We start from the raw sequence: 26,334 nt of genomic DNA on the forward strand, positions 1-26,334 counted from the left end.
TGGGTTTCAGGATAAATTTCTGAAAAAAATCTTAAAAGAAACATGCAGCATATAAGGGATAGGTGTCTATTGGTCCAGCATTTCATCAAGTAATTTGTTTTACAAAATGGCCAAGGCTTATAGAACGAATCAACTTGCATTCAGTGACTTTCCATGGCCTCAAGACCTCTCAAATGCTTTACAGCCAATTAAGTACTTACGAACTGCTGTATCATTGGGAAACTCCGTAACCCACTTGTATACAACAAGTTCACACAAACATTGGGATAATTACCAGATAATCTGTTTTGTTTTAAGCCATGATGGCTGAGGAATAAATATTGGCCAGGACACAGCAAGAACTCCGTTATTCTTCAAATAGCTTCCTGCGATCATTTACATCCATCCAAGGTGGTCAATTTCAGCCTTAATTTGGTCCAAAAGACGTCACCTTAGACAATGCAGGACTTCCTCAGTATTGCACTAAGAGGTCATACTAGATTATATGCTGAGATCTGGAGTGAGGCTTGATATCACGGATATCTAACTCAGCAGAGTGTGTTACCACAGCCAAAACTGACAAACGTTGTTGCAAAAGAAAAAGGCACAAAAGTATCAGAACCACTGAACTTATAAGATAACAGAGAACTTTTACAACAGGGAACTTTTACTACTACAAGTTGTCCGCAGTCTGCTCTATAAATAAATTATTTTCCAGTGTAAGCATACTGGAACAGATTTAATTTTCTGTTCTATTTAATTAAAAACAAAAATCAAACTGCCAGTACTCATCGAGAAGTAAATTAAAACTATTATGTTTGCCAACTATTTAAAACATTCACCTTTGCACATGAACTTATATTTATAACAAACCGCACATTCCCGGAAATTTCATCAGGCATGCTGACATCATCAATGAGTTGGTCAATACTTCCCACTAAAATAACTCAACATAAAAGCAGATTAGGACATTTTTTTGGGATTTATAATTTATAATTAAATCCATAACAAAATATTTCAAATGTATTAATTATTATGGTTTTTCTGATACTGCAGCTAAACAAAGACCAATTTTTTACTTCATTCACTGAGATTGCCTTAAGACTAAAAGGCCTATTTCACATTATTTACATATGAATTAGAACTATTTAGTGTAAAGCAACACTCTGGCAAACAGTACCCATATTTTTATTTTTACTAAAATGAATTCTTGTTTATGAACTTTTTTAAAAAACAAAAAGAAACACACTTAGGAGGACTCTGACTGCATTTCATCAGTTTCAGTCACCTGCCCTCAAGTCGTACAAGTCAGAATGATATTGACACACACACCAGCACATTCAATCTGCAACCACATAAAATGGTCCAAAAGAAAACACCCACAAACCGTGGTAAATAAGAAAAAAAGTGGTAAATAAGTTTTTTTTTAAAAAAAAGTCCACTCACCGATCCATACAACTTGCCATCTTCATTCATAGCAAGATAACGGTTAGCACAGATTCCCTTGATTGATATCACTCCAATAGCCTCTGCCTGCAATTGTAGTTTAACTGGAAAAAAAAAGTTGGTTTTCAAAAAACTTGCATTAGATGTCGCAAAATCAATTTCAAAGCTATGTTTTGGGATGTAGAGGGAGAAGAGGATTGCCTGAGAGATTCAACATGCAACATATACTTTTTGGTAGGTAAATGGCAGGAAACAGACTTACTGGAGATAAAAATGAATTGCATTAGGTTTTTAATTTGTCAAATTTTATGCTGAAATTCAACATGCAAATCAATTTGCACAGATCAAGTGTCATTCGTGATTATTTACTCCACATGTACTCTTTTAAATCAATACATATTTTAGTTAAAACAAAAGTATTTAATAAAAGATATTATCGGTAGAACTTGGTGTCTGCATAGCTGAAAGAATACAGGTCTCACTGACTTTCAGACTGATAACACCACATGGTTAGGCCAGACCAATTAAACCGTAATGCCAATAAACCAATGACCAATCAGCACTGCCACATAAGATCTACTTCCTACTATCTGGTTGTTTCTTTAGTAAATTAAATCAAAAACATCAGGGAAACAATATTTGCCAAGTTATCTAGAACACATGCATCGATCATGAGAAATATTATCCTTTTTACACTTCTTTAGAGTCCAACTTACTGATAGAAAATGAGATTTAATGAGATTTGAATACTCCCAAAACAATTATAAACCATGGCCGAGAGTTCCCATTAGTTTGTTTGCTTCCAATCAGCCAAACCAGTTTCAAAGATTATGAAATTATAAGGGCAAGTTACAGTGATGGGTGGTGAACTAGACAGACACTCAACATAAATGCTTATTTTTTTGTGATAAAGCTTTTTTCAACTGTATTTATAAGACTGCACCAAGTTACCAAATATATATCAAGGACTATTTTATAATATAATTAAAACACAATTACTTACTATTACTTTTTGCAATTGCATTGGTTCATGGAAGAGTTTATGTTTGTGCTTATGCAAATAAGTTTAAACAGAAAGTTGAGTCATAAATTCCTAGCCATTATACCAAAATACATCAAGATTTAGTAGTCAAGCTCATAGTGCAATATTCAGGTGAAACAAGGTAACTGGAGGAGAATAAACTGCATAATTCAGTCTTCAATTTAAGTATTGCTGAAAATAAGAGACATATTGAAGCTTTTTGTTACGGGCTCATCAGGACAACTCACAAGAACACCAATCTAAGGGGGAAACAACAATTTATACTATATGTGAAGAGAGCGTGATTGGTTGGCAAATGGACTCTGGTAGAGGCACTGCCATGGAGAATGCACCAGTGACAGTTAACTGCCAAGCAATATTTGAAATTTATGCCAGGCAGCTTGACCCTGATTAGTCAAGGCATTGCTCCGAGGAATGAGTCAGCGAATGGCTGTCACTAATTTTGTTTAGCTGAAACAAGTGCAATGCAGACAGAAAGAACACACACATACAAAGAACTTTGTTTTAATATATGTAGCTTCCAGTACATGCAAATGCACCACACTGCGATCCTGACTGACAACCTTAAATTGGTCATCAGCATTATTCTTAGCACACTAAGCAATATTTAGCAAATGTTGTCCAGTCACGGAATCACATCTAATGTTGGAACTGTGTTTTGAGCTTTGCAAACACGGGCTGGTTGAGTACGGTCTGTACCTCACCCATGCGAACAGCGGCTGGGACATGTTGTTTGATATGATCCACCAGTCTACCTAGCATCACACTGGCACTGAAAATCATATACCACATTACTCATTTGTGTGATAGGCAGAACGTCTTTTTGGCTTGACAGTAGCATTCTGTTAGTGGCAAATACCACTCTGTTGCTACTGCATTGTTGTAGCAGGCGGAATGTCTTTTTGGCTTGATGGCAGCATCCTGTTAGTGGCGAATACCACTCGTGTTGCTACTGCATAGTAGCAGCATGAAACATCAAGCTTCACCTGTTGCTCAAATTTTTGAGATGCCTTGCCCTTCTAGAGTAATCTGAGGTAGACTGGGCACTTTTCAGGGCCGAAAGTGACGGCCTTAGGCCCATTCATGAGTTTGCATGATATATAGCGCAAAATGATCTGATCAGAGTAGCCATTATCCTGTAGGATGCCTTTGATGCATCCTATTTCAGCATCAAGCTTGCATGATGAGGAAATGGCTTCGGCCCTATTTACAAGAATACAGTATTCATTGAACTTATGAGCTCAGCAACTTGCGTAGTTGAGTTCAGTTTTAATGACACCATGCTCAAATAAATGGTGTTGCCATGGGATCCCCTCTAGGCCTAGCTCTTGCAAACATCTTTGTTGGGTTCCATGAGAAACGTGTCTTTGATGGCATGACACCTAACCTCCTACTCCTCACATATGTGGATGATATGTTTGCTACATTTAAATCCTCAGCTGCATGTAATAATTTCCTTACATGTCTTAATGTGCTCCATCCTACACTCAAATTCATCTTTGAAATGAAACAATCAAATGAACTCCCCTTCCTAGACGTTCTAGTTGAGAAATCTGCCAGGGTGTTCTCCACCACACTATACCACAAGCCGCCTTCGCTGGTAAATATATGCATTGGGATTCTTACAGTTTCACACACTATAATGTTCGTTTTACATATGAACATAAAAAACAGGAGCAGAAGTAGGCCATTCGGAGCCTGCTCTGCCATTCAAGAAAATCATGGTTGATCTGTTTGTATTACTAATTCCACATTCCCATTTACCCCCAATAACCTTTGATTCCCTTGCCTAACAAGACCCTATCTACCTCTGTCATAAAGATATTCAATAGCCCCACCTCCGCCGCCTTCTGAAGTGGAGAGTTCCAAAATCGCACAACCCTCAGGAAAAAATTTCTCCCCATCTCTGTCCTAAAAGGGCACCCCCTAATTTTAAAATATTGCCCCCTAGTTCTGGACTCACCCACAAGAGGAAACATAATTTCCAGGTCCACCTTGTAAAGGCCATTCAGGATCATATTACCTCAATCAAGCAACCACTCACCCTTCTAAACTCCAGTGGAAACAAGCCCAGCCTGTCTAATCTTTCCTCATAAGACAACCCACTCATTCCAGGTATCAAGCTAGTAAACCTCCTCTGAACTGCCTCTAATGCATTAGCATCCTTTGTTAAATAAGGAGACCAAAACTGCACACAGTATTCCAGATGTGGCCTCACCAATGCCCTGTATAACCGAAGCATAATGTCCTTACTTCTATGTTCAATTCCTCTCATAATAAAGGATAGCATTCCATTAGCCTTCTTAATTACTTGTTGGACCTGCATACTAACTTTTTGTGACTCATGCACAAGAACATCCAGATCCCTCTGCACCTTGAATTCTGCAGTCGTTTTCCATTTAAGTAATACTCTGCTTTTTTTATTCTTCCTGCCAAAGTGAACAACTTCACATTTTCCCACACTATACTCCATCTGCCAGATTTTTGCCCATTCACTCAACCTATCTACATCTGTCTGCAACGTCCTTATGCCAGGTAGATAAGATGGCTCAGAAGGCATATGGGATACTTGCCTTTATTAGCCGAGGCATAGAATATAAGAGCAGGGAGGTTACGCTGAAGTGTATAAAATGCTAGTTAGGCCACAGCTAGAGTATTGCATGTAGTTCTGGAATCCGCATTATAGGAAGGATGTGATTGCACAAGAGAGAGTGCAGAGGAGATTTATCAGGGTGTTGCCTGGGCTGGAGAGTTTTAGTTGGGAGGAGAGATTGGATAGAGTGGGGTTATTTTCCCTGGAGCAGAGGAGATTGAGGGGGGACATGATTGAAGTGTATAAAATTATGAGGGGCATAGATAGGGTAGACAGGAAGGAACTTTTCCCTTTGGTGGAGGGATCAATAACCAGTGGGCATAGATTTAAGGTAAGGGGCAGGAGGTTTAGAGGGGATGTGAGGAAGAATTTTTTCATCCAGAGGGTGGTGGGAATTTGGAACTCACTGCCTGAAAGGGTGGTAAAGGCAGAAACCCTCATAACATTTAAGTAGTATTTGGTAATGCACTTGCGATGCCATGACATTCAAGGCTATGGGCCTTGTGCTGGAAAATGGGATTACAATAGTTAGGTACTTGTTTGACTGGCGCAGCCTTCTTCTGTGCTGTAGACCTCTATGACTCTTCACAACATACTTTCCTATCTTTGGCTCATCTACAAATTTAGCTACCATGCATTTGCTACCCTCATCTAAGTCATTGATATAAATTGCAAAAAGTTGAGGCCCCAGCATAGACCCCTGCGGGACTCAGCTCATGGCAACCTGCCAATCAGAAATTTACCCATTTATGCATACTCTGTTTACTCCCAACCAGCCAACCTTCTATCCATGCTAATATGTTACCCCCTATACCATGAGCTTTTATTTTCTACAATAACTTTTGATGTGGTACCTTATTGAATGTCTTCTGGATATTCAAGTACAGTACATCTACAGGCTCCCCTTTATCTGTGGTGCAAGTTACTCCTTCAAAGGGCTCCAATAAATTGGTTAAACATGATTTCCCTTTCACAAAACCATACGAACTCTTTCTAGTTATCTTGAGTTTCTCCAAGTGCCCAACTAAAACATTCTAAATGATCAATTCTAGCATCTTCCCCACGACAGATGTCAGGTTAACTGACCTATAGTTTGCTATTTTCTGCCTCGCTCCCTTCTTGAATAGAGGAGTTATATTTGCTACTTTCCAGTCTGATGGAACTTTTTGGGAATCTAGCAAATTTTGGAAAATTAACACCAACCTCATTAGTTACCTCTTTAAGACACTATGACGAAGTCCATCAGGATCCGGAGGTTTGTCAGCCTGCAGCTCCAACAGTTTGCTCAGTAAGGCTTCCCTAGTGATTGCAATTTCACAAAGTTTTCCTGTCCCTTCCACCTCCTGATGTATAGCTATTACTGGAATATTTTTGTATCCTCTATAATGAAGACCGAAGCAAAATATTTGTTCGTTTCATCCGCCATTTTTTTATTAACTACTATTAACTCCCAATTCTCGCTCTGTAGAGGACCAACACTCACTTTACTTACTCTTTTTCTTTTTAAGTACCAGAAGATGGTCTTGTTATCCGTTTTAACATTTCTAGCTATCTTCCTCTCATACCCCAATTTCTTTATCCTGATTAACCTTTTACTCATTCTCTGCCGTTCTTTATATTCTGACCAATTGTCTGTCCGGCCACCCAACTTTGCGCAATTATAAGCTTTTTCCTTAAGTTTGATACTTTCCTTAACTTCTTTAGTGAAGCAAGGAGGTGGGCATTCCCCTTAGAATATTTCTTTATAGAAGGAGTATACTAATTCTGAAATAGCCACTAAAACGTCTCCCACTGCTCCTCTATTGAGCTATCGCCGAGCCTAGTGTCCCAGTTCACTTCAGCTAGGTCTGCTCTCATGGCCACATAGTTGGCTTTATGTAAGTTTTATTGGCTGCCACGAAAGTATAATAATACTCATAATATTGTGATTTAATATAAAAGTAGGTTAATGGCAGGGTTTGGATAGTTTCAGTAAAACGGGGGGGTGGGGGAGACAGCTCAAGTGCGAGAGAGAGTGAGCGCGAGGTGGGGGGGGGGAGGGGATCTGTTTGGATCTGTTTAAATCTATTGTGTTTTTTTAAACTGTTGCCTTAATGGGGACGTAACTGGAAGCCAGATAAATTAGAGGTTTTAGGAGTTATTTTAGTAGTAATTTGTAGACCAATGCATGGGCTTGAAATATTTTCTTTTGCTAATAAATGTTTAATTTAGTTTGGAGTCTAGAGTCTTGGTGGACTCATTACTACTGAATTCAGGGCATGCATCTCGAAATAAAATACAAATTGCAAAATCACGTGATCAAGTTTCCCTTGTGGGTTTGATCCGCCTGGCACACATCATCTGCCACGTCATAACAAAGTGAGGGCTCTTTGCAGGATATTTGAAATTCCTTGATTGGTTTAGAGTTGGTGAATCTTAGGGTCATGAGTATGAGAAGCACTTTGAATTAAGGAGTTGGTGTGAGGATTTTTAAAAGTGGCGAGACTGCATATATCCATGGCTAAAACCGTTTTGGAAGTAGAAGATCCAACTCTGATTGGGTTATAAAAAGTATCTAAGGGTAACTTAACAGAGTTGGCAGATAAGTTGCAGTTGGGGTTACCTGAAGGAAAAAGAAAGCAGACATAGTTGAAGTGATAGCACAGCATTTGAAGTTGGAATTGATGCCTGCCACGAGTGAGTCACAGCAGGAGGTAGTGAGACTTCAGTTAGAAATGAAGAGGCTTGAATTTGAACAAGCAAAGAAACTGAAACAACTTGAATTGGAGGCAAAAGAAAACGAAAAATAATTGGAAATGAAAAAACCGGAACTAGGAGGCAGCAGGAAAGGAAAGGGAAAATTGAGATTATTTCAAAAAGAAACGGGAATGCGAAAACCTGACCTCCAGAGGGAGAAGTTAACAATGTAAAAGAGAGAGAAGGAAATAGAAAGAGTACTGACTTAAAAAGATGGACTTTAAGATATCAGATGCTAAGCAAATTCCTGATGATGAAAAAAACCATTAACCTAAAACCCAGTGGGGAGATGTTTAAATTTGTGAAAGCTCTTCTGAAGTTTGAAGACAGAGATGTGGAGACGTTCCTTATTTCGTTTGAGAAGATAGCTAAACAGATGAAATGGCCACAAGAAAACTGGGCATTGTTGTTACAATCCAGGTTGGTTGGTAGAGCACATGGGGTTTATGCTTCACTGTCAGAAGAAAAGTCAGTGGACTATAATGTGGTAAAAAGGGCTATTTTGAGTGCTTACGAGTTGGTTCCTGAAGCATACAGGCAGAAATTTAGGAATATAAAAAACAACCCGGGTAAACTTATATTGCATTTAAGAGAGTAAAACAAAGTAATTTTGACCGGTGGATATGGGCATTAAAGATTGAGACAACATACACAACTCTTAGATTAGTAATTCTTTTGGAAGAATTTAAAAATTCAATTCCTTTGATAGTGAGAGCTCATGTGAAGGAACGGATGGTTAAAATGGTAAGAGAAGCAGCAGAAATAGGTGATGATTACAAGTTAGTTCATAGAGCTAAACCTTTTTTCTGTTCCCCTTTTAAATCAGAGAAGGATAGAAAGTGTGGTGAAAGGAAGGTGGGTGGTCAGAGAAGAGAATGAGTAGATGGGAATTCCCAAGGAGTTTTTTCTCAGAATAAAAAGGAAGGTGCTGAGGGTAGAAGTAACAGTCAAAAATTGAGGTGTTTTCATTGTAATAAAGTTGAGCACTCAAAGTCAGTATGTTGGAAATTACAGGGAAAATCTGTTGGAATTATTGCGATGCAGAAAAGTTCTGGAAGTAAAAGTACTGTGGGTTCTGAGGTTCAGGCACAGGGTAAAACAATGGTTTATGTACTGGTAAAACAGGAAGGATCAGTGAGAAGTAAAGATTTAAGAGTGTGTTCACAATTTACCCAAAGCAGTTCTGAGGAGCAGGCTGCAGAAATGTTTTAAAGATTTTGTAGGTGAAGAGGAGGTCTTTCCATGTGTACAGTGTGGCATATGTAAAGATATTAAAATTTTAAGAGACACAGGGGCTAGTCAATCCTTAATGTTGTGGGACATTGATATTTGTTGCTCAGAGGGAGTATTGCAGGAACAAATTATAATAAGTGGGATTCATGGAGATGCTAAACCTATTCCATTGTGGAAGGTAAATTTAAAGGGTAGTTGGAAAACAAATGAGGTGATTGTTGGAGTGGTGGAAAAATTGCTTCATTACAGGGGTTCAGTTTATTTTAGGTAATGATACAGCTGAGTCACAGATGTGGGTGATGTCTTTGGTAGCTGAGCAGCCTGTAGAGGTGTTTTCAACAGAAGTGTTGCAGAAACAATCTGGATTGTTTCCAGATTGTGTGGTAACAAGGTCACAAGCTCACAGATTGAAACAGGAAGGAGAGGAAGACAAAAGGCAGGGAGAAGATGTTGAAATTCAATTAGCTGACACTGTCTTTGATAAGATTTTCAAGAAGGAAGAAAATGCAGCTGAGGTATTTAGCTCAAGTCAGTTGGTAGAGTTACAGAAAAAGGATCCATAAATAAAACAGCTTACTCAGAAACAGAAGCAGAATGTATTCCAGAATGTTATTAACTTAAGGGTAATGTGTTAATGAAAATTGGCGGCCAAATCAAGTTTCAGCAGATGAAAGCTAGAGGGAAGTGCATCAGATTGTTATAACATTTGGATATAGAAATGAGATCCTGAGAATTGCTCATGAAATTCCAATGGGGGGCACATTTAGGAATTGAAAAGACGTAGGTGGAAAAAAATATATTTTTGTTGGCCTGGATTTCATAGAGATATAGTTAAATTCTGCAGAACAGTCAGGTGATAGGGAAACCACAAGCAGTGTTTAATCCGGCACCCTTAATTCCAATTCAAGCATTTGAAGAACCTTTTACTAGGGTCATAATTGATTGTACAGGACCCCTCCCTAAGATTAAAAGTGGAAATCAGTACTTCATGACAATAATGGATGTGTCTACAAGGTTTCCTGAAGGGATACCTTTGAGAAATATTACAATAAAGAGAGCTGTGGAAGAGTTGACTAATTTTTTTTTACAAGGTACGGTTTACCAAAAGAAATACAATCAGATCAGGCTTCAAATTTCATGTCACAGCTGGTTAAGGAAGTAATGAACACTTTGGGGATAGAACAGTTTGAGTCAACAGCTTACCATTCTGAATCACAAGGGGCTTTAGAACAATGGCAATAAACTTTAAAAACTATGATGAGGGTGTATAGTCAGGACTATCCACAGGGTTGGAATAGGGGGATTCCATTCTTGTTATTTGCTATTAGGGATGCTCCTAATGCATCTACTGTATTTATTCCTTTCAAAATAGTCTGGTCTTGAGGTAAGGGGACCACTGAAATTGATTAATGAGAAATTGGTGGATCAAAATTCAGAAACTACTCTCCTGAATTATGTATCAAACTTCTGAGAAAAATTGCACAAAGCATGTCAGTTAACTAGGGTGCATTTAAAGATATCACAGCAAGTGATGAAAGTGAAGGCAGATAGTTTTGCTGCTGGGTAAAAAGTGTTAGTTATGTTACCAGTACTGGGTGACTTGTTAAAAGCAAGGTTTAGTGAGCCTTACAGGATTGAAAAGAAACTGAATGAAGTAAATTATTTAATAAGTACTTCAGAAAGAAGAAAGTAGCAGAGGGTTTGTCTTGTAAGTGTGCATAAAAAGTACGTTGACAGGAAAGCGGACCAAAAGGAGGTATTAGTGGTGAATAAGGAGAAAAAGGTAGAAATGAAGGATTCTGAAATTGATTTTCCTCTAACCAAATTGGGTAACGAGGGGGTACTTGAAAATTTAAATGTAACATTGAGTTACCTTCCACACAAGTGAAAAAGTGATTTGAAGAAGCTATTGCAGTCACACAAAGCTATCTGTGGGAATAAGCTGGGAAGGACAAATTTAGCTACATAAGGTCAGTGTGGAAGTTTAATCTTTGATAAGGCAATATCCTTATAGATTAAATCCAGCAAAGCTATCACAAGTGCAGAAAGAAATTGAATTCATGCTTCAAAATGACAACATTAAGTCTAGTTGCAGTAACTGGAGTTTGCCTATTGTGCTGGTACTGAAACTGGATGGAACACAAAGATTGTGAATAGATTATCGAAAGGTGAATGCAGTGACAAAAGTGGATTCATATCCTATACCATGGTTCGAAGATTGCATTCAGAAAGTGGGATAATCAAAGTTTATCACAAATATTGACTTGCTGAGAGGATATTGGCAAGTACCGTTATCAGAGAGAGTAAAGGAGATATTGGCTTTTGTGACAGCAGATGGTCTATACCAGTTTAAAGTCATGCTATTTGGTTCGAAAAATACACCTGCAACATTTCAAAGACTAAAAGTAATTGCAGGACTGAGCAATTGTGCTGTTTATATTGACGACTTGATAGCTTTCAGTCAAACGTGGGAGGAGCATTTGTAACATCTGGAAGGATCAGGTAGTTGACTACAATGAGCTAATTTGGTGATGAACTTGGCCAAAAGTGAATTTGCAAAAGTACAAGTTACATATCTAGGCATTGTAAATATGGCTCAGAGAAATATGAAAGTCAAAGCTACCATGGGTTTCCCTGTGCCTACAACAAAATGAGAAGTGTTGAGATTTCTGGGCATGAATGGGTTTTACCGGAAATTTGTACCAAATTTCAGCAGTGTGGTTGCTCCATTGACTGACTATTAAAAAATCAAGAAGTTTCAATGGAAACAGGAATGTCAGAAGCCATTTGACAGTTTGAAAACTCTATTGACTACGACACCAATTTAAGTTGACCCTTTGAAGCAAGTGATATAGGCATTGGGGCCGTACTATTGCAAGATGAAGAAACTGGAATTGAGAAACTAATAGGGTATTTTTCACGGGAGTTGAATGTACAACAGAGAAAGTATTCAATGATCGAAAAGGAGACTCTAGGTCTGGTGTTAGCGTTGCTGCATTGAGGTTTACATTGCAAACAATTCATCAGAAACAATTGTTTATACAGACCACAATCCTTTAAAATTTCTGGACAAATTTTGAGACCAAAGTGCAAGGCTATTCAGATGAAGCTTATGACTGCAACCATTTAAGCTACAGATTATACATGCGGCTGGACGAGAAAAGCTAATTGCAGATGCATTGTCAAGAGCATAAACTTCAAAGGAAAAGTAGACATTTGGAACCTGGATACGAGACTGAAATGACTTAGTTGATACCGAGGATTTGTATATATATTATGTTAATGCGTGCATCTGGTAATGTAATAGTGTGAGTATATAGATAAGTATAGGTGGTAGTGTAAGATGGGTTAAGAAAATGAAGCTGTCTTTTTAAATTTATGGCGGTTCATTTTCCCGTAAGGAGGGGGTGTCACGAAAGTGTAATAATTCCCATAATGGTATTGTGATTTATTGTAAAAGTTAATAGGTGTGAGTGAGTGAGTGAGAGAAAGATTTAATTGAATTGGAGACAACTGGTCTGGAGGCTTTGACTCAAAGAAGGTTGAAGCTATGGGTCAGGGAAGATCTACCAGAAGTGTGAAAAGCCTCCAGTACTTGGGCATTAAGCTGCTGTCTATAGAAACCAAAGCTGGACAAAGCCACTTTGAATTCTACTGTCCAGGGTATTGTGTTGGCTTGTCTGCATCTGTTTAAATCTATTGGTTTTTTATTGTTGCCTTAACAGGGGTGTAACTGGAAGCCAGATTAATTAGAGGTTTTAGTAGTAGTTTATAGTAGTAACTTGTAGGCTTATGTATGCACTTGAAATCTTAAAATTTTTGTCAATAAATGTTCAATTTAATTTTGTAAAAAATCGAGAGTCTTGGTGGACTTATTACTACTGAATTCAGCGGAATGCATCGCAAAATAAAATGCAAATTGCAAAATTGTTGTGCCCGCACATGGATATAATCCACTTGGATATCCCTCATGGATACGTTCCACTTTGGCACACATCATCTGCCATGTCATGATACAGCAACCTTGTAAATAGAGGGCAAGCCATTTGCTCACCATGCAAGATTGATGGTGAAATAGGGCACATCAAAAGCATCTTGCAGGATAATGGCTACCCTGATCAGAGCATTTCACGCTGTCTATCACGCAAACTCATGAACAGGCCTAAGGCGTCACTTTCAGCCCTGAAAAGTGCCCAGTCTACCTCAGATTACCCTAGAAGGGCAAGGCATCTCAAAGATTTGAGCAACAGATGATGCTAGTTGTTTCATACTCATATTATGCATTAGCAACATGAATGGTATTCACCCCTAACAGGATGCTGCGGTCAAGCCAAAAAGACATTCTGCCTATCACACAAATTAGTAATGTGGTGTATGAATTTCAGTGCAAGCGTGATGCTGAGTATGTAGGCCATACATTCCAAACACTGGCAAATCGTACCAAACAGCATGTCCCAACTGCTGTTCGCAATGGGCAAGGTACCCGACCAGCCCATACTTGCAAAACTCAAAACCCAGTGTCCAACATTACATGTGATTCCACGATTGGACAACATTGCTAATTAATCCTCAGAATAACGCTGACAACCATTTTAAGATTGTCAGCCGGGCTCACAGTATGGCACATTTGCATGTACTGGAAACTACAAATAATAAAACATAGCCCCGTTCTTTATAGACAGAAATAACATACACACACATTGTGCTTGTTCCAGCTAAACAAAATTAGTGACAGCCATTCGCTGACTCATTCCTTAGGGCAATGCCTTGGCCAATCAGGGTTAAGCTGCCTAGTTTAAATTTCAAACAGTGCTTGAAAATCAACTGTCAGTCACCATCACTGGTGCATTCTCCATAGCAATGCCTCTACCAGTGTTCACTTGCCAACCAATCAGCACTCTCTTCACGTGCAGTATAAATTGTTGTTTTCCCCTTATATTGGCATTCTTGCAAAGGGTCCTGATGAGTGCAAGACAAAAAGCTTTGATATGTCTCTTTTTTCAAACAATACTCAAGTTCTGCACTACCAAACAAATATCGTCATTTTACATTAGATCCTTAATTTTATACATTTTTGATGTTATTTTATTGTATTTACATAAATCCTTTAATATAAAGTATTTAAGGCACTTTTTATGAAGCATTATCAGATAAAATCGGAAACCAATGAGGAAATATGACAGATGATGAAAAGCTTGGTCAGAGGTAGTTTTTAAGGATCACTGAGTGGTAGAGAGGCCGATGGATGGAATTTCAGAATCTAGGGCCTAGGCAACTGAAGTCACTGTGGAACATTTAAAAGTTAGGATACTCAAGAAGTAGGATTACAGGAGCACAGAGATCTCAGTGTTGCAGGAAGTTAGAGTTAGAGAGGAAGGAGGCTATGGAGGGACTTAAAAACAATGAACATTTTAAAATTAACATCATGCTCGACCAAAAATGATTGTAGGTCAGTGAGCACTGGGTGATGGTGAACAGCAGTCGGTGTGAATTAGGATACAGGGAGCAGTGTTTTAGACAAAAAACTTTATTGCAACTTGGAAGGTAGGAGAGTTGGCTGGAGTAGGAGTTCTGTGCAGTACAAACTAAAAAAATCAAACAGAAAACCAAGGCATTACATTGCCTGCACTGGCAAGAGTGTGTAATTATAGCATGAAAAGCTGCAGAAGCAATTTCCATTTGAAATGTTGCTACACAATTTATGGATGGAGAAATTGAAAAAGAATACAACATTTAGGTTCAGTGAGCAAATGTATGCGCAAATACGAACATTTCAAACGTAATACGGCAGAGTCCCATGGCATTCTTCATGGAGGAGAGAAATGTTACTTTACCAGGGACACTGGCTTATCAGCACTGGGAGAAGCCATAAGGTCTGGTAGCACCAGAATGGGATAAATTTACCAGCATTTTGAGGTGAGTATTTTCAGAGTCTGAGTCTGGATTTTCATCTGTGAGTCAGGTGTGCAGAGTTGGGAGAATTTCTGGCTCTGCGAACCCGTCTTTTCAAAATGGCTCCCTGAACATCAGATTTTCTGGGCCAGGGGTGAGATTGTTTGGGGGGGGGGGTGGTGGGGTGGTGAGGAAGATGCCAGGTGTGGAGGTGGGCTGGACAGATGGCCTGCCACAGGACTCCAGTACTGTCCAAAAATTAATAGAATAAAACATAAAACATCCCTCCAGCCCTCACCCCTCAAAGCCCCACATATTCCCATGCCACCTCATCTCCTGTACTCCATGGTCCATGGTGCCTCATACCCTCCATACCAACCTGTGCCCCTACACCCAATCCCAAACCCTCTATACTATCTATGCTCCAGTACCAACCCCATGGACCTTTATGGCATCCATGCCCTCCACCACCATATTTTGCGCTTATATCTATAACACCAACTCACCAGTATCCACCATGGGCAGACCTTTGGACCCCATGTACAGGTGAGATAAATAAAGTTCCAAGTGTCTATTGCAGACTTAACTATATTGAAAAACTTCATTAAAATATACTATATTTACATTCCTTTAACTACATAAAGCCTTACATCAACAAACATTTCACTCAAATGCACACTTATAACAGGCATTTAAATTCAAAGTCCCAGGTGAAAGAGTCCATAATCATTTGCAGCTGTCAAACTGTGAAAGGTCAGGCATCCTACTGTGATAATGGTTGGTTGTGAAATCAGTCATGCAGCATTAATCCAGTAATGGAAGTCCTCAGGTCTATGTCAACAGACAGTGAAATAGCAAGAAATGATTAAATAATCCAGACATTTATTTTGACAGGTCTTCTTGACACTTGATTTTCACTGGTCTGTTGACAGTTCCAATAAGCTTGACAGTTAACAAGTTTATGCACTTTACACACATTCATGCCTAATTTTAAAAATAGCTCCCCCAAAAGGCATCTGACCTCCTCACCAAAGGTTTCCGCACCAGATCCATAGGGTGACCGTAACTCTCCGAAGGGGTACCCTGGCCATCCAAAGAAATGCACAACGTTCAGACCTGTTCTTACCAGGTCTACTCTGCATACTTCAGGTTCCACACTCCTGGACTACTAAAATCTGACTCAACTGGAGGAAGCTGATGATTTAAAAGGCCAACTGCCTCCATGAACCGCCCCCATTCTCGCCCTGCGAAAAGGGAAGTGCTGTGCTAGGGGGTGGGACTTGCCATTTCCAGGCTTATCTGCCATTTTTGCCATGATAGAGGGGCTTGTTGTCATGGCAAAAATCTAGGCCTGGCAGTTTCAGGAGTGCAGCTAATGAACATTAACAGGAAAGTTTGCAAAACACTGATGAGAGTCCTAGGATCACGAGGAGAGGAATCCTGGGATTGAAGGGCAGTTATGGGATCAGGAAGTGCTAGAAACATGGTTTAATGTTTTACTAGGACTGAGCAATTTTTGGGGGCAGGGCAGGAGGCCGATCTCGAGATTGAACATGATGCAGGTGGCAGTTCTGGATGAGTGGATGAATTGACAGTTCCGGGATCAGACACAAGTGGCACGTTTGGGTTGTGGGTAAAGTGAATGGGATGAAAACTGTCATTGGTCTCTTTCAAACCAGCAGACCACATCCAAACATGTGCTAACATGTCAAGTAGCACAAGCATTTTCCCCATCGTCAGTTCCTGTCATGTTCTTGCCATAAAGCACTGAAGCATAAATTTTCAGCTTCTTAAAATTAAACAAATGGAAAAATCATGGACCGGGAATGCACAATTTCCTCATATGCATTCCTGCTGTACACTTAGAATACAGCACTCACGAGCCTGCCAGCTCAACCAGCTTTTAATACACAAATTTCTGAGAACAAAAAAATTACCCTATAAAACACTCAAAAATGATGAACATCCAAGTGTTAATTAGAAGCTGGCAAAACCAGCCTACAATTTTGAAATGCTGAATTTATATATGAATATGTTAGTAAAATATTACATATAAATAAAATCAGCTGGGCTCAGAAAAAGTCAAGAGATTTCTTCTTGAATATATACCAGAAATAATAATCAAACAAAACCATTTTCTATAAACAAATCACACATCTTTTCCAACCGAGAACACAAAATAGCATCTATTGCTGTTTGTTTCTCTGAAGAGTTCATAACAGGAAAACAAAATTGATATAAATTAATTGAATTTAAAGCTTCAGGAGTTGATTTTCCAGTTTCTTTAAAGTATTTTGGTAAAAGCAAAAAGAAACCACACTCACACGTTCATTGAATGAGGGAGGACAGTCTTGTATGTTTCAACTCCGGATAATGCTTATGTTCACGGAAATTGTGCAAACTGCGTATGTTCAAAATGAAAAGATTTTCAGAAAGCTCTCTCAACTATTTAAAGACTTGCATTACACAGCACCCTTCAAGACATCCCAAAGCACTTTGCAGCCAATTAGGAACACTTCTTGGTAAAGTTGCAATGTAGGAAATTTCCAGTTCAAAACACCTAGCCGAATTCTAGGTTCACGGGAGAGACCTTCAACTAAAAATTTGAATTGTATCCTCTAATGCATTCATTGACAATTTAGTGGATAAATGTTTTTTTGTGAAATAAGTATTTAATGGATTTTTTTTGGTCTCGCTTAAAACCTTATTTAGCACATTAGATATTTCAGCAAACAAAATAAAAATGGTGGATAGTAAGAAATTCTGAAAGCTTTTTGAGTGATTTGAGAACCTGGCAGCCAGATGATACAATCCTGGGGTGGCATATTCTCACGACAAAACAGCAGTTAATTTCCACAACATTTTACTTTGAAAATTCCAATCATAGTAACATCCATAGGAGTAACAAGGCACTCAATTCTACGATGAAATGCCACTCATACACTAAAATTACAGTGAATGTGCAAAGCAGAAACAGGTAATTTAGCCCAATTGATTTATGCTGGTGGTTATCCTCCATTTGAGCCTCCTCCCATACCTCTTCATCTAACCCTATCAGCACAACTTTTAATTTTATTCTCCATGATGCTTATTTATCTTCCCGTTAAATACATCTATGCTATCCGTCTCAACTACTCCTTGTTGTAGTGACTTCCACATTCTAACCACTCTTTGGCTAAAGAAGTTTCTCCTGAATTCTCTACTTGCTTTAGTGACAATCTTACATTGATGGCCAAAGCAAAATACTGCAAATCCTGGAAATTGGAAATAAACATAGAAGATGCTGGATATACTTAGCAGGTCAGACAGCATCTGTTCAGAGAAACAGAGTTAACATTTCAAATCAATGGTGAGTTCTGAAGAAGGGTCATCAACCTGAAACATGAACTTTGTTTCTCTCCACAGATGCTGCTCTATATCTATCCCATCAAACACTTATAATTTTAGAACTGTGTCAGGTCAACCTCCAGTCTCTTTTCTGCAGGAAAGAGCCCCCAACCTGTTCAATCTTTCCTGATTGTAGAACTGAGACATTATAACTATCATCCCTAAAAATCTTTGTTTGCACTTCATCAATGTCTTTATATGCCTTCTTTATAACAAAGGGCAGAATAGTGCACTATACTCCAAATGTGGTTTAATCAAGGTTCTAAGTTTAATACAACATCACAATCCACCAATCACAAATAGTCCATTTATCCTTTCTCCATTGCCTACTTCTCAAACAATTACCAATCATGTCACAAGGTTGCCATTCATTCCATATACCTTAATTTCTGCAGAGCTTATTGAAGGCCTTTTGGAAGTTCATATAAAGACAACATCCATAGGCACTCCCCTATCGACCATGCTAGTGACTTCTTGAAAAAACAATTAACTAGGTTAGCCAGACATTATCTATCCTTCACAAATCTATGCTGACTCTACTGATTGATTACTTGATAACTGCCCCTGAATGATAGGCTTCAGTCAAGGATCACTAGAAAAACCAAATGGCATCAGGGTGTGGGGTTTTTTTTATTTCTGATGGCAAGGGGTTCAGACAGTGACTAAAATACTTCAACAGGGGAGGAAAATTCAGGAGGCATGTTAACTAATAGGGTTGTTCTTATGCACCTCCTAGCGACTAGTTACATAGCAACAATAGTCTAAATAGTGACAAACAGGGCACAGTAACAAAAAGGACAAAAATATACAATGCTAATTCAGGTTATGTGTTTCAACCTGATGGTGTAATAGCTCCCATTGTTTGTTCCTAGATCATACCACTGTACAAAATGACATAAAATCAAATCAGCACAGTAACCACATCTCCAGAGGCTGGCTTGCACAGTGTGCAACCACAAAACTTGTCCCCAAAGCTATTTTGTTGTCTAAGGGTACACCTGGATACATTAGATCATGGTTACTAGACAAGCAACCCAAAAGGCACAAATTCAATTGCAACTACAGCAAATTGAGCAATTGTTTTTTTCAATAAATCTAGTAATTTCCGGTCTGGCACCATGAAAAAATGATCAAATTTGACAGACCATAAAAACTAATTGGTTCACTAATGCTCTTCAAAGTAGTAAATCTTCCAAATTTGGTCTGGATGACAGTGATTTACAATTGGCCTAGCAAACCACTCAGTTGCTACAACACTGCTACAGAAAAGAATCATGAGAAATATAACAGACATTAAGGCAGCGACTAAAAAACTTGAAGAGAACAACACTCAGCCAGTTGAGCCTGAGAAGTCCTCCGCATCTGGGGACCGATGACCAAGTTGGAAGAGCTAATCCCCAGATTAGTCAAGCAACAGTCTCATTCAGTCATACTAAACAGAATCATATCTATCAGCCCAAATCCTCTGTGGGCAAAGCCTGCCAGAGGAGCGAGCACAATGGTACATAGTTAGATGGATATATCTTAAACATTGGCTCCAGACCCTACAAAGTTTCATGGCTTCACCTCGAAAGATCAGAAAAACTGCAGATTACCACATACAACCCCCTCAACTGAAATTACATAGAATATATAACACAAACAGACCACTTGGCCCAACAAGTCTGTGCTAGTATTTATGCTCCACACAAGTCTCCAACCATTTCATCTACCTCATTAATACTCTTCCACGTTCAACACCACACAGAGAAAGCACTGAAGAAAACATGGTGCAGAATATACTCTGGATGGAGGATTTGAGCAACTAACGAATGTAACCTATACATGGATGTAACCTATTTGGCCTCATCCATACCAACTTATATGGACAGACATGGCCAGCAAAAAATATCAGCAGCAGTCACCGTCACACGGTTGTTGTGAAGACAAAATTACATCTTTAGTGATGTACACTCTGCACTAGAGTGTGTCATTACGGCCGTGCAAAGTGGAAGAGACAAAGGAAATCAAGCAAATCTTAGAATGAGACACCAGCCAAGTGAAGCTACAACACAAGACTCTATGTATGCTAAACAAGAAAGCATCAAACTACAAGTTGGAACTCAGAGGCCTCAACATAAGGATCAGAGTAATTCTTTATAGCGCTATCATATGCAAAATGGAGGTGAACCATCTGGCAACTAATCAGAGAAAAAGGCTCTATAAATAACCCCTGCCTCAACTATGGTGCAGCCAAGCACAAGTGAGAGACAAGGCTTAAGTAGTTGCAAAATGCCAAGCAGACAATTCCATTTGGCATCCTCTTGAGGTCCCGTTATTATAGATGCTGATGTCCAGTTAATTCCCTTAACTACACCACATTAAGCAGTAGTTGACTGCATGTAGTCAATCCATGACCACTACCATCTAGAAGGGCAAGGGCAGCAGATATATGGGAACACCACCACCTGGAAGTTCCCCTTGAAGCCACTCCCTATCCTGACTTGGAACTATATCGCCGTTCCTTCACTGTTGCTGGGTCAAAGTTCTGGAACTCCCTCCCTAACAGCACTGTGGGTGTATCTACACCACAGGGACTGCAGGAGTTCAAGAAGGCAGCTCACCGCTACCTCCTCAAGGGCCTAGCCAGCGATGCTCACATCCCACAGATGATTAAAACACTACACAAAACAACTGGGCCCCAACAACATCCTAGCATGCTGCTCACAATATGAGCACGAGCATTAGTCATCCCCTAACCTCCCCCAGCACTATCATTTCACTTCATATTAATTGTGGAAAATTGTTAGATATATCCTATCTATAAATAATAGCAAAATGAGTTATTGACAGTACTGTTAAGCAACACCTACTCACCAACAATTTGCTCACCAATTCTGAGTTCAGGTGCTCCCTGTCTATTTGTCTTCAGATCACATCGCAACTTTAATTCAAATATGACAAGCTCAATTTTAGACAAGAGGGAAGAATAGCTGTTCTCAACATCAAGGCAGCATTCAAGCAAATATAACAAAGCAGCCAAAGCAAAAACAAGATCAAATGTCAGGGAGGGTGGGCGATGGGTCAGTGGCTGGCAGTATACCTGGCACAAAGGAAGATGGCTGCCTTATTTGGGGTTGGGGTTGGGATGGGGCCGGGTTGGTGGTCAATGCTTACAGCAGTCAGATCTGCAGGAGTGCTTCAAGGAAGCATTTATTGTAACAGGTAGTTCAACAACAGGTACTTCAAGCCTTCCATCCTACACTACCAAAAAGGGACAAGAGCTGTAAATTCATGGAAATGCCATCAACCCCAAGTTCAAGTCACACACCAACCTGACTTTGACACAATCACAAGAGGATCAAAATTTTGGAATTAAGTACCAAACATCATGTATAATCAACATTAACACTATGACACTTCAAGAAAGCCTACCACTACCTTCTTGGGGATGGGCAATAACTGCAGCATTGACAGCATGACTTCTTTCCCATTAACAATAAAATTGCAGACAAGCCTCTCCAGACCTACCTCTTCTCCTATTGTGATCAAAATTCAATCTACATCCTAACTATTGCAAAACTCATTTTGTCAAATGTTGCTCTGGCTAACTTCCCCACTTCCACAAATTAGAACTCACTCAAAACACTCTTGTTCAAATCATGATCCCACTTTTACAGTCCCCACCTGTAACCCCACCTTTAGCCCAGGGAATTACCTTAAACCATCTCACTTTGAAATCTAGCTGTGGCCTCACACCCTGCCACCTGTTCCACCCTCAAATGTCAAAAATCTACCTTGCCTATGTATTCCTGCATAAACATTTCATTTCTATGACATCAATCTATTCAATGTTCCTTTGGTCACTGTGCCAGTGGTAGGGGAAATGCCCCAAGAATTGCCTTAAATGTGTCCTCAAAATAGGTCAGTAACCAGACTGAATGCTGGGTAGAAATTAATTGAGCCATGAAGGTTTATACCATCAGAACATTCCTTCTCAAGGATAGGAAACAAGTCAAAAGGCCCAATGTAAAAACATCCTGCCTTACCATAAGTGGTGAAAGGTTTTATATGAACAATATTTGGAGAAGCCAGAAAGTAAATAAGAAACTCAACATGTCTAAATGCTGGTTATTCATTGATTTTAGAAGTCACTAGAGATATCAAGGCTGTATGTGGACCAAACTTCTCTAGCATATGTCACTCAAACTGGTCTTTAAAATTGAGAAGGTTTCTTTGCAAATGAAGCTAATACAAGATGGACAATAAAGTTCTGTCCTTGGTTCTTGCAGTAATCTTTGTAGAAGGTGGAGATGTTCTTGTCTAATATACATATGGGATCTCTAAAATTGGAAAGTGCATTTCAGATGGAGAGATACGAATATTACAGAAGATAAGATTGCATTACATAGGATAATTGGCACTTAAACTGGCCATTCTGCCCAACTAATCCATGCCAGTGTTTATACTCCACTTGAGTCTCCTCCCATCTTTTCTCTTCTAAATCAACTATTGTAACCACCTATTCCCTTTTCCCTCATACGCTTGTTTAGTGTCCCTTAAATTTGCAATATTCACTTCAACCACTCCCTGTGGATGAGTTCTTTGGGTAAAAAAAAGTTTATATGGCTATACCTGGCACATACCAGTGTTATTCAGATGTAAAACTTATCCTGCAATGAAGGCAAGCACAATTTAATCCAGCTAGTGCAGATACATCAATCGGCACAGAAGGTGAGTCTACCAGAAGACGAGAAATAGACAGTGTTTCTCTACAGACAGATTCATCATTCTGACTGTCTCAGAAAGCTAACGCAATCCTAAGAGAGGAAAGCAAGGTAACCCATCAGATTTTAGCCCTTCCAACTAATATTAATTAATAAATCTGAGTCTAGTTGCAGCAACTTAAATATTTCAAGTAGTACAAGACTTAGCTTCTTATATTATATAGCAGCACATCAACTATTGCAAAAATGCAAGCACAGTACATCTACATTACTCACATGGAGTCAGCCCTTAACACCTTAAAACACCCTGATCTCCTGTCTCCCAAGCACAAGCTGCATCTACCAGGCCACTAGACCAACTTTTGTATGGCTTCCATAAACCCACCTTTTTTTGATCATGGAGTATTACATACCCAACGCACCATGTTATATTTTCTTTGTTTGAAAAATTATATAAATCCATAGCATCTACCTATGATACTAGCCAACCTGTGATGCTTTCCACTCATTTCAAGTTATCCATCATTTTTTTCTGTGAGGGACTGACCTCACATTATGTATATTTTATTAAAGTATACAAAGATATGTTCATTGCTATTTCTAAAATGTTAAAACTGAAAAAAGACCTTTAAAATGGCTGAACCTATGTCTGTTTATGACCCCCAAACAAAAGAAGTTGCTTGGCAGTTTAGGGAAAACACACACCTCATTATCTCTGAGAAGCCACTAACAACTGCCTGTGGACTGTACCACCCAACTTCAAAGAGAGCTTTACAAAGGCCATCTGCATATACTAACCCAAGCTGGCCAGAAGGATATGGATCCTCTGGTAAGACGAAGGCCTCATAATCTTCCTTTCAACTCCTAATGGCTGAGACATTTAACAGTCTATGGAATCCAGACGGTGGATACACATCCTTTGTTAAAGATGGTGGAGTGGTGGGAGTCATGTGACATGGGCCTCTGGCTTGTGGAACAAGTAATATTGCCTTGCTGGACTGAAAAGCCTCAGTCTGCTCTTTACCATCTAACTAGTAACCTCACAGACTAGGAGCTCTGCCCAGGTGGTATACCTGGCCCCCATCTACACTACTTCTGCTGGGAATTCAGAACCATTGCCTACAAGACTGATTCATCTCTGTGTGCCATCTCATCTCATGTAGTCCACACCATCAGAAAAGTGAATTCTACATCATCAGTTTTCAGCCTGCCAACATCAGTGGAGGAATACTTTATTGGTCTTTGATTCTAAACTCTGGAACTCATGTGAACCATTATTTATTTTCTATGTGGTCTCTGTACTGTTAAACCTTATTTTCTCTATCCCATTCTTTACTGTCTGAGTGTGGAGGTGAAGCTACGACCCCTCCTTTCACGTCTTTGAACATGTGCAATAAAATAACCCTTTTTTAGTTCATCCTATTTCGAGTTTGTTGTGGGGTTACTAATAGAAGATTAGATCACACAAAAACCGAGGGATTGGGAAACACGTTACCACTTATAAAGGGGGAAACAAATCAAAACGCCTGTTTATGAACAGATGGAGAGAGGAGGAATTAGTGCTGTTTAAACTAACCCCCACCCGCCCTCTGTCTGTAACATTACACTATTACCTTGAAACACTGCACAATATATCCATCGATGGCTGCTCAAAGTATCAGGTGGTACAGTTATAGAAATATCAAATAGAGCCACATGAACTTTAATCTGTAGCCAATGCTATAAACTTGTCAGCCTCTCAAGAATCTAATCCTAATCTAATTTCACTAATTTATATCAATGTCAGACATTTATTGTCCATCCATAATTGTCCTTGAGAAGGTGGTGGTGAGCTCACTTCATGAACCGGTACCGCCCATCTGTTGTAGGAACACCCACAGTGCGGTTAGGAAGGGAGTTCCAGCATTTTGATCCAGTGACACTGAAGGAACAGCAATATAGTTCCAATTCAGGATAGTGTATGAGAGTTGGAGGGGAATTTCTCCTGCGTGGTGTTCTCATGCGTCTGCTGCCCTTGTCCTTCTAAGTGGTAGAGGTTGTGGGTTTGGAAGGTGCTATTGAAGGAGCCTTGGTGAGTTGCTGCATTGCATCTTGTAGATAGTGACAGCAGTGTGTTTAATGCGCCAATGGTGAAGAAAGTGAGTACTGAAGGCGGTGGATAGAGCGCCTATTAAGTGGACTGCTTTGTCCTGGATGGTGTCAAGCTTCGAGTGTTGTTAGAGCTGCCCTCATCCAGGCAAGTGGAAAGTATTCCATCACACTCCTGACCTGTGCCTAGTAGATGATGGAGAAGCTTTGTGGATCAGGAGGTATACATATTTATTCAAGGCATGTGGGCTTCATTGGCTGGGCCAGCATTTATTGCCCATGCCTAATTGCCCTTGAGAAGGCAGCGGTGAGCTGCCTTCTTGAACCGCTGCAGTCCATGTGGTGTAGGTACACCCACAGTGCTGTAAGGAAGGGAGTTCCAGGATTTTGACCCAGCAACAGTGAAGGAACGGCGATATACTTCCAAGTCAGGATGGTGAGTGACTTGGAGGGAAACTTCCATTGGTGGTGTTCCCATGTATCTGCTGCCTTGTCCTTGTCCTTCTAGATGGTAGTGTCATGGGTTTGGAAGGTGCTATGTAAGGTGCCTTGGTGAATTCCTGCAGTGCACCTTGTAGATGGTACACACTGCTGGCACTGTGCATCGGTGGCGGAGGGAGTAAATGTGGTGCCAATCAAGCGGGCTGCTTTGCCCTGGATGATGTCAAACTTCTAGAGTGTTATGGGAGCTGCACTCATCCAGGCAAGTGGGAAGTATTCCATCACACTCCTGACTTATGCCTTGAAGATGGTGGTCAGACTTTGGGGAGTCAGGTGGTGAGTTACTCATCGTGGGATTCCTAGCCTCTGACCTGCTCTCATAGCCGCAAAATTTGAATAGAAATATCAGATACAGTTCAGTTTCTTGTCAATGATAACCCCTAGGATGTTGATTGTGGGGGATTCAGCGATGGTAATTCCATTGAATGTCGAGGGGAGATGGTTAGATTCTCTCGTTAGAAATGCTCATTGCCTGGCACTTGTTTGGCATGAATGTTTCATGCCACTTGTCAGCCCAAGTCTTAATATTGTCACGGTCTTGCTGCTTATGGACACAGGCTGCTTCAGTATCTGAGGAGTCACAAATAGTGCTGAATGTTACACAGTCAGCAGCGAACATCCCCATTTCTGACCTTATGATCCAAGGAAGGTCATTGATGAAGCAGTTGATTTGGCTGAGGACAGTATCCTGAGGGACTCCTGCAGTGATGTCCCAGGGATGAGAAGGTTGA

General features: G+C 39.7%; 1 protein-coding gene across 1 annotated transcript in view; it reads right to left on the reverse strand.

The window, feature by feature from the left end:
• fgf2 (fibroblast growth factor 2) overlaps positions 1-26,334 on the reverse strand; it is a 115,465-nt gene that overhangs the window by 56,027 nt on the left and 33,104 nt on the right. Inside the window, exon 2 of the mRNA XM_041188673.1 lies at positions 1,426-1,529. Coding sequence (XP_041044607.1) covers positions 1,426-1,529 — 104 coding nt within the window. The remainder of the gene's footprint in view (positions 1-1,425; positions 1,530-26,334) is intronic.

The sequence above is a fragment of the Carcharodon carcharias genome, chromosome 1 (assembly GCF_017639515.1).
Source record: "Carcharodon carcharias isolate sCarCar2 chromosome 1, sCarCar2.pri, whole genome shotgun sequence".
NCBI classification, from domain to species: domain Eukaryota; kingdom Metazoa; phylum Chordata; class Chondrichthyes; order Lamniformes; family Lamnidae; genus Carcharodon; species Carcharodon carcharias.